This window comes from Lissotriton vulgaris, chromosome 8 (genome assembly GCF_964263255.1).
Source record: "Lissotriton vulgaris chromosome 8, aLisVul1.2, whole genome shotgun sequence".
NCBI lineage: Eukaryota > Metazoa > Chordata > Amphibia > Caudata > Salamandridae > Lissotriton > Lissotriton vulgaris.
Genome location: NC_141696.1, coordinates 1,338,121,192 through 1,338,136,494, shown reverse-complemented (window position 1 = coordinate 1,338,136,494; position 15,303 = coordinate 1,338,121,192). Strand labels below are relative to the sequence as shown.

General features: G+C 41.9%; 1 protein-coding gene across 1 annotated transcript in view; it reads right to left on the bottom strand.

Annotated features, from left to right (window-relative positions):
- Nucleotides 1-1,948: 1,948 nt before the first annotated feature.
- PGR (progesterone receptor) overlaps nt 1,949-15,303 on the bottom strand; it is a 760,964-nt gene continuing 747,609 nt past the window's right edge. Inside the window, exon 8 of the mRNA XM_086935286.1 lies at nt 1,949-4,997. Coding sequence (XP_086791412.1) covers nt 4,842-4,997 — 156 coding nt within the window. The 3' untranslated portion in view covers nt 1,949-4,841. The remainder of the gene's footprint in view (nt 4,998-15,303) is intronic.

Below are 15,303 nucleotides of genomic sequence, written 5' to 3'. Positions count from 1 at the left end.
TTCACAGTATTTGGTTCTAAAATCAAATAAAAAACAGATAAAACCACTCCATGTTTGAGATAATAGCCTACATTAAACGAAACTGTGCAAATATATCGCAATTATTTGTGCAAACAATGCAATACATATGTGCAAATTTTTTGCCTACTTCATATCTTATTTAGATATATATGTGCAAAAAACGCAATCTATTAATGTGCAAATTATTGCTTTTGGTTTACTTTGTGCAAAAATCGCAAAATTTGTAAACTTTATTAAATCATGTGCAAATTACGATTTTTGGGATAAAGGGATGGAAGAAAGGCATACTAATCTCAGTTGTATCATGGTGGTTAACCTGCCTTATTTATATATATATTCTTCCAGTCCGGCCCTGATTATAACGCGGTTAAAGCAATTGGTGCATTCCATTTACCCTTTGTTTATATCCAGTGTCTTGAAATGTTTAGGTATTTTTTCGTGACCATGGGTCCTACAGTTACCCCTGTTGAAAGATGTGCACTCCTACAACTTTTGCTTACAGCATGAAAATCATTTATTGATTTGGGATCAAAACCTTTCTTTTCATCTTGGCAGAACATTTTTTTAAAGTTGCTTTCGTATTCATTTTTATCATTACAGGACAAATTATTGCATACTACCAAAGAAAATAACAGACTTTGGTGACAGTTTTTTCTTTTTTCCCATTTCCATTGATTTATTTAGTAAAAGAACAACGAGATTGGACCTTTCACTTCATATTTTTTGTTAGGAAAGTCTATCAGGAATGACATCTTACGTTTTCCTGCAGAGAGGCGTTTAACTCTCCTATTTACATTAATTTCTTGTGACTTTTAAATCCAGACATTGATCAATAAGACTCTAGAGTCCAAAATTATCTTTTGTATGCAACGAATCACTCTCAAGATCCCAAAAATAACCCTGGTCATTCAAGAACAAGTATTATGGGCTCATATATTGGTCGGCTAAAATATTAACTCACAGCCTGATATAAATACTGGTGGAAAGGGTACTCTGTTGCAACGGTGATGGAGTTTGCTCCCTGCCAACATTATAGTTCACCTGCCAAATTTAGAATAGGGCGGACCAGTAGTTTGATAACATTGGAGACTGCTCCATCTCTGCCATGGTTCAACCTCTTTGATGTCTTGACGGAGCAATGGCTGTCTGAGGTTTGGCTGCATGTACGCACACCATATATGGATATGTGCAGCCGCGGTCGGTGATGGGTGTACCTGCAGGGCAGTGATGTGGGGAGGGCAGGGGCAGGGTGGGGGGTAGTAATGTATGGATTATGGACCTTAACAGGTAAGTAAACATATAAATAAATAAAACGAATTTCGTTACGTGCACTGCATCACCAAATGCGATACACTGCGCGCAACAACATTTGTTTTATTTATTTATATGTTTACTTACCTGTTAAGGTCTGTAATCCATACATTACTACCCCCCACCCTGCCCCTCCCCACATCAATGCCTGGCAGGTACTCCCACTACTGGCCGCGGCTGGATAGGTGGGCATACAGCCTAATTTTAATGCCTGTCACCGCTAGTAAGGCACATTGAAACGGTCTCATGCCCCCCTTGACATTGGAGATAACTCCCATGGTGGGCAGGAAACCGTTTTTTTTCTTTTCAAAAAGAAAATCCCGCTTTGGGATTTTCATTTTGAAAATGAGGAACCGCTATGACGGCGGTTCCTAGACAATGCTAGAAATGCTCTCTTGGGCAGCAGCCATTTCTAAACTTGGAGGACAGTACCTCCGTCAGGGCACCCTAATAATCCATTCCGCTGCCCTGGCGGAGACTTGAGCCACTCATCAAAATTTAAATGGGGCCCGTTAGCCTTCATTGTTGAACTATTTTCTATGGTTGCAGCTGTCTCTTTAAATATGTAGGCTAGAAAACAGTTTTCTGTGATCAACAGGATAGATAAACAAATAAATTTTTGAGTTTGTCTTTTGTTTAATGCACTAAAGTCACTCTATTACTATTGTGCTTGTGGAAACATATTTAACACATATAACATATATTTGTATGGTACATAAACAATTAGGAGAATGCTGAAATATAAATTACAGGCCAATGTGAATCACAGCAGAGTTTTAAAATACCATGTATTAGTTTTTACCAGAATCATTCAGAACATTCATATCTCTATTTGCAGGTTACAAAGAGTGCACTTATTGAAAGGTAGCATGCAGGAAAAAAAATTAAAAATCCATTTAAAATTTGCCAGATCTCTTAATTTCCTCAGATATCTTCAAAGCAGCCAACACTTCAATATCTAGTCCATCTGAAGCCAAATGTCTGAATTGTTATATCCAAAGTGCTCTACTGATTTGCCGGTGAAGCGTACATCATTGTATTTGATAATGCATGGTATCTGCATACTTTAATCTTTTATAGAGTAATTTACACAAATGTTTCAAGGTTCGAAAGGAGAAAAAGCGTACATAAATTGATCGTAAGTATGGTTGTAATTTACGTACATTTGTCTAACTACCAAATATTTCCAGCACCCCTGGGTGTAAACTGTTCATGGCCTAATGTTGCTAATTTATGCCTCCGTTCTTGCCTTTGAAATGCAATTTATATCCAGTACATACAGTAAGCAAATTTAACATTACTAAATAATAAAAAAAATACTTCAAAACATTTTATTAAGGCAATAAACATTTTCCACACATCCTGTTCAAATGGGACAATTTTGTGTATTTCGTACATTGCTCACTGCTAATATATGGGCAACTAGTAAGACCTTTAAATATGTGTGAGGTATACCCTTATAAACATTTCTGAATAATCACACAGCTATGACTGTGTGCCCACCTCAATTGAATTATATTTTCCTGATCACTACAACCAATGACTTTCTTCTGGGAATCCTTATTGAAATTTCATATTGCAGAAAGAGGTTAAAGGCGCCCCAGGAGTTTCAAGGGGGTGGTAAGAAAATGCAGAAGGTAATGGGACCAAATAGTTAATTTTACATCATAATTTCACAATGAATTTAGCTAAAAGACACGAAATAAAAATATAGTTAATCTATGTTGGCAATGTGACAAACATTAAATATTATTCAAATATATATATAAACCTTCTATCTTTATAAAATATTTTACTTCCTTTAATTTTCGCATCTTGCCTCTACCAAATAGATCACTAAATTTCCTAGAGATGAACTACCCTTCGAGCTAAACAGATCTCCGAACCTCAGACAGGTTACACACTGGCACTAAAGGCTCCGTTCTCAGCTAACAGCTGTGTGTAAGGTCTTGACAGCTGCTGGCAGATAATGACATCGCTTTACTTGAGTCACGAAACTGCTGCCGCAGAAACAAAAAGATGACTGCTGCTGTGACGGAAATTACGTATTTAAACTCAGCAAAAGGTGAGCAGGTTCTACAGGTGCGAGCTTGTAATATTATATAAATATATTATTGTTGTCCCACAGTACCATCTTTCGATTTAAAATATTATTTTGTAACCAATAATAGGTTTGACGTTATCTACAAATACCCTGATTTTCGTCTCATCATCTATGTTTCATTTTCTAAAAATATATGCGAGTCACAATATCACATGAAAGCTGATGCCACAATGTGCTTATTATCAGTTTCTTAGCATTTTTTGTACTATACATGGATGTATACTCGTTATAACTCAACATGCCCATCAGTTTCTTTACATTACTCAACATAGCGCTTTCCTGAACCTCCTGAATGTGTAAACTTAGCATTAAGTATTGTGTTAGAATGGACACCTGAATGACCTTCATTGTGATAAGAACCCTGTAAAGATTGCCCCTACGATCATGAAGTGGGTGGCAGCGTGAGGGTTAAGGATCTCAGCAAATCCGGTTTGAAATAAAAGAAAAACTACTTAAGAATAAACTAGGGGCATCCATGCTCGGAAGAGCATCACATATCTCAGAATTAGAGTCTGTTGTAATCGGAAAGTTGTTAGAAAACCATGTGACTTCTTTTGCAAAACAGGGAAGAGCTGAAGAGAAAAGAGTGTTATTGCCCGGTACTTCCTACATGCAGCCATAAACTACATATAGTAGTTTTTCCACCAGGTTTTTTATCTGACTGGTCACACTTTCTATGTAAGGAAATGTGGTAAAAAGTACAGCTACAATGTATCTAGTCGGTTACAAAATACCTATTTTAATGTCTCAAACAAATCTGTAAAAGTGTGCATCCCCTGACCCACAGCTAATACCTTGAATCAATGCAAAACTCGTAGTAAAATGAATATTGCATGTTTTCCAACCCAAACCTTTGAAAAGGAAATGTACCGTCAATCCACCAACAATCTTCAGTCTCTGAAGAAGCCTTTCAGAAGGTAAAATCATTAAAAAAAATCATACACGTATTCAAACAACTTTTTCATTATATGCTGCCCCCGAATCAGCTTTACAGATACATTTAATACTGAAGACAGAAAGTGTCCATGTAGACATCTGTGGAACCACAACTTGAAACGTTCCTTGTTACTGTCTTCTGAAGTAGAATTAGCATCCCCACAGACATAAGCAATCTGCTAACCATAGTACATTACACATTGTTAACGAGAACAAGCCATGGACAGGTAGTTCTAAAGTATTCAATGGCTGTGTCTTTTTAAATCACACAGCCATTAAATATATTATTAAAGCCACGTACACATTCGACATCAACTTTAGGCAGCACACAGTTAGTGCATATACATTATTATTTGTGAGACAGCAATGGTTTGATGGATGTTCCAACAGAAACAGTTTGTGTACATTTTGCTTATATGCTTACAACTGACACTCTTTCTTCATACACGTTTTCAAAAGTAAATGTCATTCACTTCTTGTGGAAGATGAGAGGTTTTACCATCCCGGCCAAAATCTTTGGTAACTGTGCAGCAATAACTTCTGACATCATCTCTGGAAAATCAATACTCAATGTGCGGGACTGGAGAAATGTGTTCAGACAGAACAAGTGGAGCTTTTTCACTATCTGTTTTTAATACAGGGATAAAGAGAATGAGAGTAAAGAGTTAGATCTGAAATTGTACTCTGCTTTGTAAAGTTTACTTTACTCTGTATTGTAAATCTTACTGCATGGAAAGTAATTAACTAATTTGACGTGTAATTTAACTTTTTCATATGAATGGTCTCTATCATTCACAAAGCCAACAAAGTTGAGTTCAGATTTTTACAAAAATGTGATTTTAACTATTGAAAATATTTTATCAATTGCAGCAATTTTTGTAATTTATTTATTTATTTATAAATCTTTTTATTAAACATTCATAGACATCTGACATATAATACAGAGGAATCAGTTACATCATATTCAGAGGCAAAAGGAAAAACAGTTAACTTTCACGCCAGAGCGTCATGAGTACGGACTATGGGATAGAGGGGTCGTCTATGTCAATGTTAAGCAGAGGGCTGCAGATATGGCCACGGGAGGAGTTCCACAGGTCCCATATTTTAGACCACTTCCTGGGGCATCCACGGGCAGTGTAAACTGTCTTTTCCCTATACATACACCAGTCAAGGTCTTCCTTCCAAAACTCCACTGCTGGTGGCTGCACCACCCCCCACAGTTGCGCAATGTTTCTCTTTGCCAGCATAAGCCCCAGTCTTACAGCTATTTTTGTTTACAACTATATTTCTGATTTGGGACTAATGTAAACCACAAGTATAGGAAAGACTACTGGTGGTAATTTAGCCAGGGTACTTCATTGTACATGGGCAGTGCTCCAACTCCACAAAACTAGTAGCAGCCTCCCCCTATTTAGAACCGGGGAAGTGCTTGGTTTTCACCGGCAGGCCTCAGCTGGATTAGCCACCGCAAACATCTGTTCTGATGTCTCACCCGCCACATGGCCCTCAGTTTACACATGTCCTGTCCTATTACAGCAGTTTGTTCATCACTAGATCTTCCTACCTGGGACCATACTGAGGGACAGGACAGTCTTCGCTAGGAAAATTGCACAATGGCCTCCAAGCACAGAGAACACTGCATGGGGATAGTTATTTTGCTCTACAAGAACACAGTCCTGTTTTGTTGAATATCACGAAGACCCACCAACTTTCTTGAGCAGGCACATGAAACATGGCCCCGCTCTGCAAATTTCAGCGGCATAATTACAAATTCCAGAATCAGCATACCTTTACATGTACATTTTTTTTACACCAAGTCATCTGTTTAACATTTTCTGATGAAACTACAAAACAGTAGTGGGCAGAGAGTAACCCTTCTCAAATGACCATGAGCAACCCCAAAATAGTTCACTATTGGTTGAAATGCAGCAAGAATCTTTTAATTCTAGGAAAATTGTATTTTCTTAATTTCCAATAGACAGACTGAGTACTACATTTAGAAAAACCGTTCGCATCCAATGCAGCTGATTTAGAATCCAGTGGCATACGCGCATTGGAATATATAAAAATGTGAGTTTGTTTTAGTGTGCAAGCTGGCAAATACACAATAGAGCTTAGGAACACATTCGGTCTTTATCAACAAAGACTTCTTATTTCAAATCCTTTAAAAATTCTATTTTAGGTTCTAATATGAAAGAATAAAATATAATCTGTAACTGTTTGGTCCACAGTTCCAAAACAAGACTGAAAGTCGTTTTGGGTCTTAGTGACCACTGCAACCATTGAAGTCAGTCCTATTGACGGTAGATGATCGGACAGAAATGTCGCCTGCGTGGCACTGGAGAGCATGCACCTCTCTCTTATGCTAGACAGCAAGTAAAGTCAATATATTACTCTGCACTTTTTTATTTATATTTCATTGAACACAATAAACAAGCATAGATAGATACATTTATTGCACAATTACTTGAAATCATTGCAATTAGTTACATTTAAAACAAACTGTATAAGTATTAAAAAAACTGATATTCCCTTACAAACACTTTGTGGTCTTATTTTTCTCCAGGGACATAGATTTAGAATCGAATAATTCAGACTAAGGTACTCCAATGAATATGCAGGCTGCATTCAATCAACCAATCAATTAATAATTTGTAAAGTGCACTATATGCCCGCGAGGGTCTCAAGGCATGGGAGGGCGCTACTGATCGAACAGTCAGGTCTTGAGTATCCTCCTGAAGGTCAGCAGGCCTTGGGTCTGTCGTAGGCTCCTTGGGAGGGTGTTCCTTGTCTTGGCGGCGAGGTTTGAGAAGAATCTCCTACCGGTGGTTGTTCTTCCGATGCGCGGGACGGTGGCAAGTGAGAGGATGGCGGAGCATAGCTGGCGGTTGGGGATGTAGAAGGAGAGCAGTCTGTTGAGGTAGGCTGGGCCGGTCTTGCGGAGTGTCTTGGGTGCGTGGGTGAGGAGCTTGAAGGATATCCTCTTGTTGACGGGGAGCCAGTGCAGGTTCCTCAGGTGGGGGTGATGTGGCTGTGGCGTGGTACGTCGAGGTTCAGTCGTGCTGAGGCGTTTTGGATGCGTTGTAGTCGTTTGATGAGCTTGGTCGGGGTTCCAGCGTAGAGGGCGTTTCCGTAGTCGAGTCTGCTGCTGATGAGGGCCTGGGTGACTGTCTTTCTTGTATGTGTCGGGATCCATCTGTCGATCTTGCGGAGCATGCAGAGAGTGTTGACTTGCTTGGCATTAAAATTTAGGGGTGTATTCGGACTTCGTCAAGGTTATTGTCGCTGTCATAAATTTCATAAAACGTGCGTCCGATTGCACTGAGTCACCTCTCACACACTCTCCTACTGCGTCTTGGCAAGTCCAAACATTTATGATGCGCCAAATGGGCAGAGCCAACATTTTCTAAAAGCGGTCAGTTTCTTGCAGATGCACAAAATATGAGTTAGTGATTCGTCCCCAATTCCACAGAGGCCGCACTGCATGTCCTTCGCCAGAAATGTCCCCTGTGTGGCACTAGAGAGCATGCACCTCTGTCTTATGCTAGACATTTAATAAAGTCAAGGTATTATTCTGCACATTTTACAATTAATATTTAATCTAACACAATAACCAAGAATGTTCACTGAAGGCCATGCATGTGAAAGAACCGACCCAGAGCAAGGCTAGCAGGTCAGGAGGGGAACAAAATGCACCACTCCTTTTGAGAGTGACTAGTGTCTTCTAACCTAGTTGAGAGAGACAGACAATTGTGGCATGGCAGCATTCATTCTAGTTGAAAGGACAAGCCTTTGGGGGATACTGCCTTTAAGGGATAGATGCCTAGAAATGGGTCCTTTGTTCCATTTGAGTGGGGCATCAGACTGGAGTGCGTGTTCACAGTGTATGTATAAGGCAGTGTGATCATGGAGCATGTACATGTGTGCCTGACCACGTGGGCTCAGAAATCTCTCTTGGAGTTTCTGTGAGCGGATGGTAATACAAAATGGACAGTTTAGGTGAGGCTCCCAAAGCAGCTTAGTTTGACCTCCAAACAGATTTGAAGTTTCAGAAGCCGTTTACAGAGAGGATTACTAAAATTGTCCTTCATTTTTCTCCTACCCTTTGAAATGAAGTTTCCGGTTCTTGGTCAGGGACTTTAATTTCACCCCCTGACCTAGAGATATTTGAATGAAAAGGAAAGTGGCTTGACTAGTTAGATGTCCAAAACGCAAAGTACAAGATTTGCCTGGAACCATCTTTGGAAGAGCTCTAGAATAATACAGCCCTAGTATTGCCTGCTTATGCACTGATGTTGCAGGCGGCATGGAGGATTTTACTGGAGGAGTCTCCCAAAACCTGAACATTGCACAAGGCTGGTTGGTCAGACTGGGAATAAATACTGAGCAGGTGCTCTGCTCGGGGTGCCAGGAAATTTCATGACCAGGAATTGAAGTTACACGCCAATATTACTGAGAAGAAAACTTGTTGCCTGGGCCAGGATATTGTATTACCAGACTTACTGTCACGGTGGGGAAAAAACAAAATCTGAACATGCACGGAAAAATGAAACCTGCCTAAAGGAAGAAAAAACTGAGCATTAGATGAAGAAAGTTACTTACCCGTAACCATAGTCCTCCATCATTGATACATTTAATTGACTCCTATGCTTGAAACATTCCTCATCATCAACTTGGAAGTACCTCTGTAAAGTTACACTAGTAATACAAGGCACTTCCTTCCTTAAGGTCCCCAGAAGGAGAGGCTCTATCAGAGAAGAGAGTGGGTTGCCTGTAAATCTCTGAAAGATACAAACACTGGAAAATTACACTTAAAAGTTAAGTACATTTGGTCTTCTCCTGCATTGGATCGTTCGTAGATCCAGATGCTCAAAGCAGAACAGCAAGTAGTATTAGCAATTTTCATAAAAATCAAGTGGAAGGTGTCATAAAATAGACAGGCTCTCCTTACATAAAGAGATGTTTTAACTGTCTGTCATATCTCTATGTCTCTTTCTACTGCTCTTCCCAGGGAGTAGTGTCTTGTGGAGGTATGTCTGCGACTTCATGTTGCCGCACAGCAAATATCCGCCAGAGGTGCACCTGAGTGGAACACTAAGATGTTGCCATAACAATCGCAAGCTGAGACTGTCCTTGTGTGCAGTCTTCCTGGTTTTCTGATGGTTAAAAGAATGGTTGAGGCAACCCATCTGGAAATTCCTTGCTTTGAGGCTGGAAATCTTTTAAGTGGAAATGAGAAAAAAACTTACATTTTGTTTGACTTTCTGAAGTGCTTTATTCTGACAAGGTAGAACTTGAGACACCTACTTTTGTTGAGTGATTGTAACACCCTCTCTTCTGTGTTAAATTGGTTTTGGAAGAAGGCTTTACAGACTACAGGTTCATTCAGATTAAATTATGTTGGAACATTTGGTGTGAAATTCAGGTTAGTCATTAGAATACCTTTTACCATGGCAAATTGCAAGTGAGGTTCCGTAATCGTACAAGCTTGAATTTCACTTACACTCCTTGCAGATGTCATAGCCAATAGTATTGCTACCTCACAAGTAAGATATTTTATAACTGGCATGTGAATTGGCTCTAATGGTCTGGCCATTAAGTAGGAAAGCACCATGTTCAATTCACATTTTGTTGGCAGAATCCTTGATGGTAGCAAGACTCTGAAGAGGCCTTTTAGGGTTTAATTAATTAATCTATATAACTATTAGGATAGTTCTCTTGGAGACCGTCTCTACCATGAATTAACTGCAAGGTGGACTTCAACTGATGCATGTTTAAGTACTGATTAAGCGAGTAGGAATATATTAGGTGGGGTTGAATCTGAAGAGGGCACAGAGCCTTTTCCTTTTAGTACTGTAGCTTTTGTTTATGGACAAAGCTCTGGCCTGTGCTAGAATATTCCTTCATATTCCCAGTGAATTCATGAGGAAGGCTGACAACCTCAGAGATCCTGTATTGTGATGAAGGATTTGGCCTCAACATCGCAATATGAGATCTGTGTCCATACCCAGCACAATGTTGGAGCCTCCACTAGAATTAGGTCTGTCAACCAGTATTGTTTGAGCAAAATTTGAGCTAAGAGAATTAAATTAGTCTGCATGCTTCCCTCTTCCTATTGGGAAGTAATCCTAGTAGGAGGGAAACAGTGGGAAAAGCATAGGCAAGTAGTTTGCACGATCTGATCAAATAGACGTTCCAAAATGAGTTTGGTTGTGGATGCCTTCTTGCATAAAACTGGCATTTCTTGTGGCTTTTCGATTTTTAGCTTCCCCATTCATTGACTACCTTTTTGAGAATGCTGTCTTTTAATAACACTCGTGGCAAACCTCCAATGTTCCGCAGCAGTAATCTGCAAATTTGCTTTTCACCTCTGGATGCTGTTCTGCTTTTTTGTGCTTTATGGCGATAAACTGCTCAATGCCACAGATCCTGTGTCCCTGATGACAGTATCTTTGAGTGTGCTCCTTCTTGATGAAACAACAGTGTGGTGGTGGTGTCTGTTTGGATCAACACTGACAAGTTTTGAATGCATGTGAAAAACAAATGTTAGGTTCTCCTGCCAGCTCTCAGCTTATACACATTTAGGTGCAGTTTATTTTCTTCACCAAAGTTACCTTGCTGAAAGCTTTTGAAGATGGGCTCACTAGAAATCCAACAAAGCATCTGCTTGGACCCTCTAACGCCTGGCGAGGTGGTTCTAAGTTCTTTTGCCTCCATGGCTCAGTCGGCTTCTGGTCTATTATCAATCCCTGCGGTTGGGCAATGCCTGGATCATCCCTCATGATTTGATTCTGAGTGCTCCCGGGCCCTTAGGCATCTGAAGAAATCTCTAAAGCAGTTGAATTGCGACAGGGAATGGGTGGCAAGTTGCTTTCAAAACTATAAAGGGGCCCTAAGAGAATGGAGGCACCAATTACAGAAACAAGCATTGGCTGATCTAACCAAAGCTGGACAACTGAGGGACTCTACACTTCTCTGGTAGATTATTAATAGTCCCTGTTTTTCAGAGCCATCAAGACCTGTCTTATGTCATCACATCACCCCGGAACAGTGGGTCACCCATTTTTATAGTATATAAAAGTTTAGCCTTCTTGAAATGTCTTGCATGGATATTGATCCCAGCCTGACTGACACATCAGTCACCATCTCGTTGGAGGAAGTCCACATGGGCATTGAGTCTTTGTCCCCGAACAAAGCGTCCGGCCCTGATGGGATCCCCCCAGATTTCTTCAGGGACAATATTGAAGTTTGGGCCCAGGTTTTAACACTGGGTTAAATGCAGCAGCAAAGAAAGAAATGCCGCCCTCCTGTTCAACTGCTACCATTATATTGATTTATAAAAAGGGGGATAAGGACAACCCGCACTGCTACTGCCCTATTTTCCTTATTGATGCCGCAGTTAAGGTGCTGGGCCGGCTCCTTTTAACTAGACTCACTTTATGAGCGAACTCCAATCAAATAATATGTGAGGTCCAGTTTGACTTTGCAATGCCTTAATCTCTATTTAATAATAAATAAATACACGGTTGCTCAACCAGGAATATGGTTCTTAGCTTTTATGGACCTTATGTCCGCCTTTGATGTGGATAATCGAAAGAAGTTGTGGGGCTTATTGACCACTTTGGGTACTGATTCCACCATTATATCCTTATTAATGAATCTTCATTCCCATACCACAGCAGCAGTAAGATTTTCTCAGTGGGGGTTCCTTAATGAAGCTTTTAATTGCACTAGGGGGGTTTGCCAAAGCTGCATCTTAGCCCCTTTGTTATTCAGCAATTACATCAATGGGTTAGAAGCTACCCTCTTGGCATTACAGTCAGATTGCCCCAGAGTCGGCAGGAAATCTTTGCCAGTACTACTTTATGCTGATGTGGTGCTTATGGCTCGCACAGCCCTGGGCCTGCAGGTTTTAATTGACAGGTTCATTGATTTTACGGATAGACTGAACCTGTCAGTCAACTTCACAAAGTCGTACGTTTTAGAATTTGGCCCCAGGGGTCTCCGGTCTAAAACCTTCAAGGCGGGATCTCACACTTTGGTACAGGTCCCAGCCTTACTGTATCTGGGAATTCTATTTATCGGAAAATTAAACTGCAAGACATTATTGGAGGAGAAACTGAGTGACCTGAACAAATCTATAGTGGCGAATGCCAGATATGCCGATAGATTGGTTGATCAGAGGTTATTTTAAAATTGTATCAGTTTATATGCACCTCAAAGGTGTTATAAGGTAGTGAAGTCGTGGGGTATACTTCAGCAAACAAGCTACAGGTGGCCCAAAACAAGTGTTTGCATCAGATTCTGATGATTCCTCAAAGTCCCCCCTACCTATACATTATACACAGAGCTTGGCGTTAAATTCTTAGTCGACCAGGTGGCTGAGTAAGCCTTTGTGTGATGGGTAAAAATATGGTCTAGGGAGAATAAGGACTTAAATTCCATGAGTATTTCAGACTGCCTGTCATTAGAGCATGCCTTTAAAACTTCCTGGGTACGGTATGTAAAGGAATCTTCTTCTGCTCCAGGTAGAACAGATATTTTTCTTTCATGTGACTCGGCAATGCCTCAGGACCTTAACACTGTAAACAAACTGTATCTCAAATGTACCTCTGCCCACCGCGAAAACACAGAGCTCCAGAAACCAACAGTGAGGGTTCATGCCTCGTTTTAGGTTCAACCTGCTTCACCATCTTTTGACATCTCCATCGAGATATGTAACCCCCAAACACAAGAGTACTCTGTGGCTGAGACTCAAGGTCTCCACAGGAAACGTTACATTTTGTGCAATTATTTTACACTCCCAAGAAGGCAGTTTCTTCCCCCCTCCTAAGGAGCTGTACGGGATCTGTTCCGTCTGTAGGAGTTTCTTAACGGCCTGGAATTTCTTACAAGCTGCTTGCACTGTTGCCGTGAAGTCCGGGTAATAAGACAAAGCATTGCCTTGGTAGGTGATCGAGCCTTTCAACCTTGTGATACGGAGGACTGTGTCCCGGTCTCTGAAATTCAGCAGTCGCACAATAATGGACCTTGGGGGTGTCCCTGGCGGTGGGCGCGGGCCAAGTGATCTATGCGCTCTTTCAATTGCAAACAGGGGAGAAAGTTCGTCTTTACAGCAGAAGTCCCGAAGCATCCCCTCTACGAACTCCTCCAGGCGCCCCAAATTGGTGGATTCTGGTAGGCCCAAAATTCGTTTGTTATTTCGGCATGAGCGTGCTTCGATGTCCTCATTTTTGGCCTGGACTGCCAGCAGTTTGGTGATATCGGAGGTCTTGTCTGCGACCTAATGGAGCCCCTCCTCTGAATTTGATATACGTAGTTCAGCCTCCCCAATCCGCGACGCCTGTTGTGAGAAGTTGGCATGGTATATGATGCTCACTAGTTCTAGTGATCATCCTGTACCATGCCAAGCAACCCTTATGATGATCGGTTGTAAGTCAACCTTATAGACCAGTTATCCTAGTGGTAACGTGGACAAAGCAGTCTTAGGCTAAACTCTGGAAGGCATGTGAAGCCAGCTGTACATACAAAACCCCCTTGAATACCAAATGAAAGGACACCACACAGATATATATTGAAAATATATATATATTTATTAACTACAAATATCCCCTGAACTCTTTATGAGCACAGAAGCACAAGCGTTAAACAAAACACAGTTTAAAATACACAAAAGTTGCACAATATGGATGAGCCCTAGGGGCCACCTAAACCATATACTAAGAAAGTGGTATAAGAGATACTAATCGATAGGGAAACAGGCCTAGGGCCTTGGGAACTAGCAGTGACTAAGTCGGGAAAGGCCTGCGGGACTCGGGTGCAGTGTTTAAAGTGCACGCACTCACCAATACAAAGTCTATGGTGCGTAAAAGTTAGAAAGTTAGAAAGTTAGGAACCTTCCGAGTGACCTAGAAAGCTGAAACTTGAGACACAGGCCCTAGAGGTATGTACCAGTGTGGGAACATCGGCGTTGCTGAGTTACCTCACCCACAGGAAGCGGATGCATAGGGTCGAAGTAGTGTCGGGTTTCGTCGCGCTGGTCGATGATGCTTGGAGCTGAAGATGCTGCAGGCGGCTCGATGTGAAGAGTTCCGGTGGATCCAAGGGTGGATCTGAAGATGTGAAGACCTGAAAGCAGAGGGGACAATGTTCAAAGTCACTAGCCAGTGACTACCGTGGAACCAGATTGGAACCAGGCGATGTCGGGTGCAAACAGGCGTTGAGGTGTAGCTTCTCTCTGCAGCCACGTGGACACCGGGGGTCAAGGACATCCAGGAGTCGGTCACGAGCTGTCCCACGCAGGCTTCTCGCTGTTGGCGGTGTCGGCAACTTGATCGGAGCAAACAGGCCTTGACTAATGCAAGCCACGCAGGAGTCAAAAAAGGCTTAACACTCGGACCAGCAAGGTCAAAGCGGGTGCTCCTTTTTACAGGAGCGAGGGCAAGTCTGGAGTAACCAGACCCGCAGTGTAGTTCTTCGGTTTCGTCGCCAAGATGGCCGCTGACAACGTGGCTAGTGGCCGGGATGGCGCGTCAAGTGGCACAATGCAAAAGGGCCCCACGCAGATCGTGGAGATGCTGGGGGGCTGATCTTCGGTGCAAGGGCTGCTCGGTGGTGGGGGTTCTCAGTCCCCAAAGCACAACGTCAAGGGTGCCTCTGACGCTACGCAGTCAGCTCTTCAGGTGTCTTCCAAGGTGTCCGGTCCCACGTCTCTCGGAGCCTCCACAGGTCCCTTCTTTGCAGGGACTGTGGATCGGGCTGTGAGAAGTCTGGGAGTCTGGGTCTTGTCAGGCTCTGGGCTCGGGCTCCGGCGGGAGGCGGTGGCAAAGCAGACGTCGATTCGCTGGTTGGTACCTGTGTTCACAGGGTGGCCACTCCTAGGCCACAAGGGAGATGCTCTTCAGTCTTCTGTGCAGCAGAATCTCGAAGTC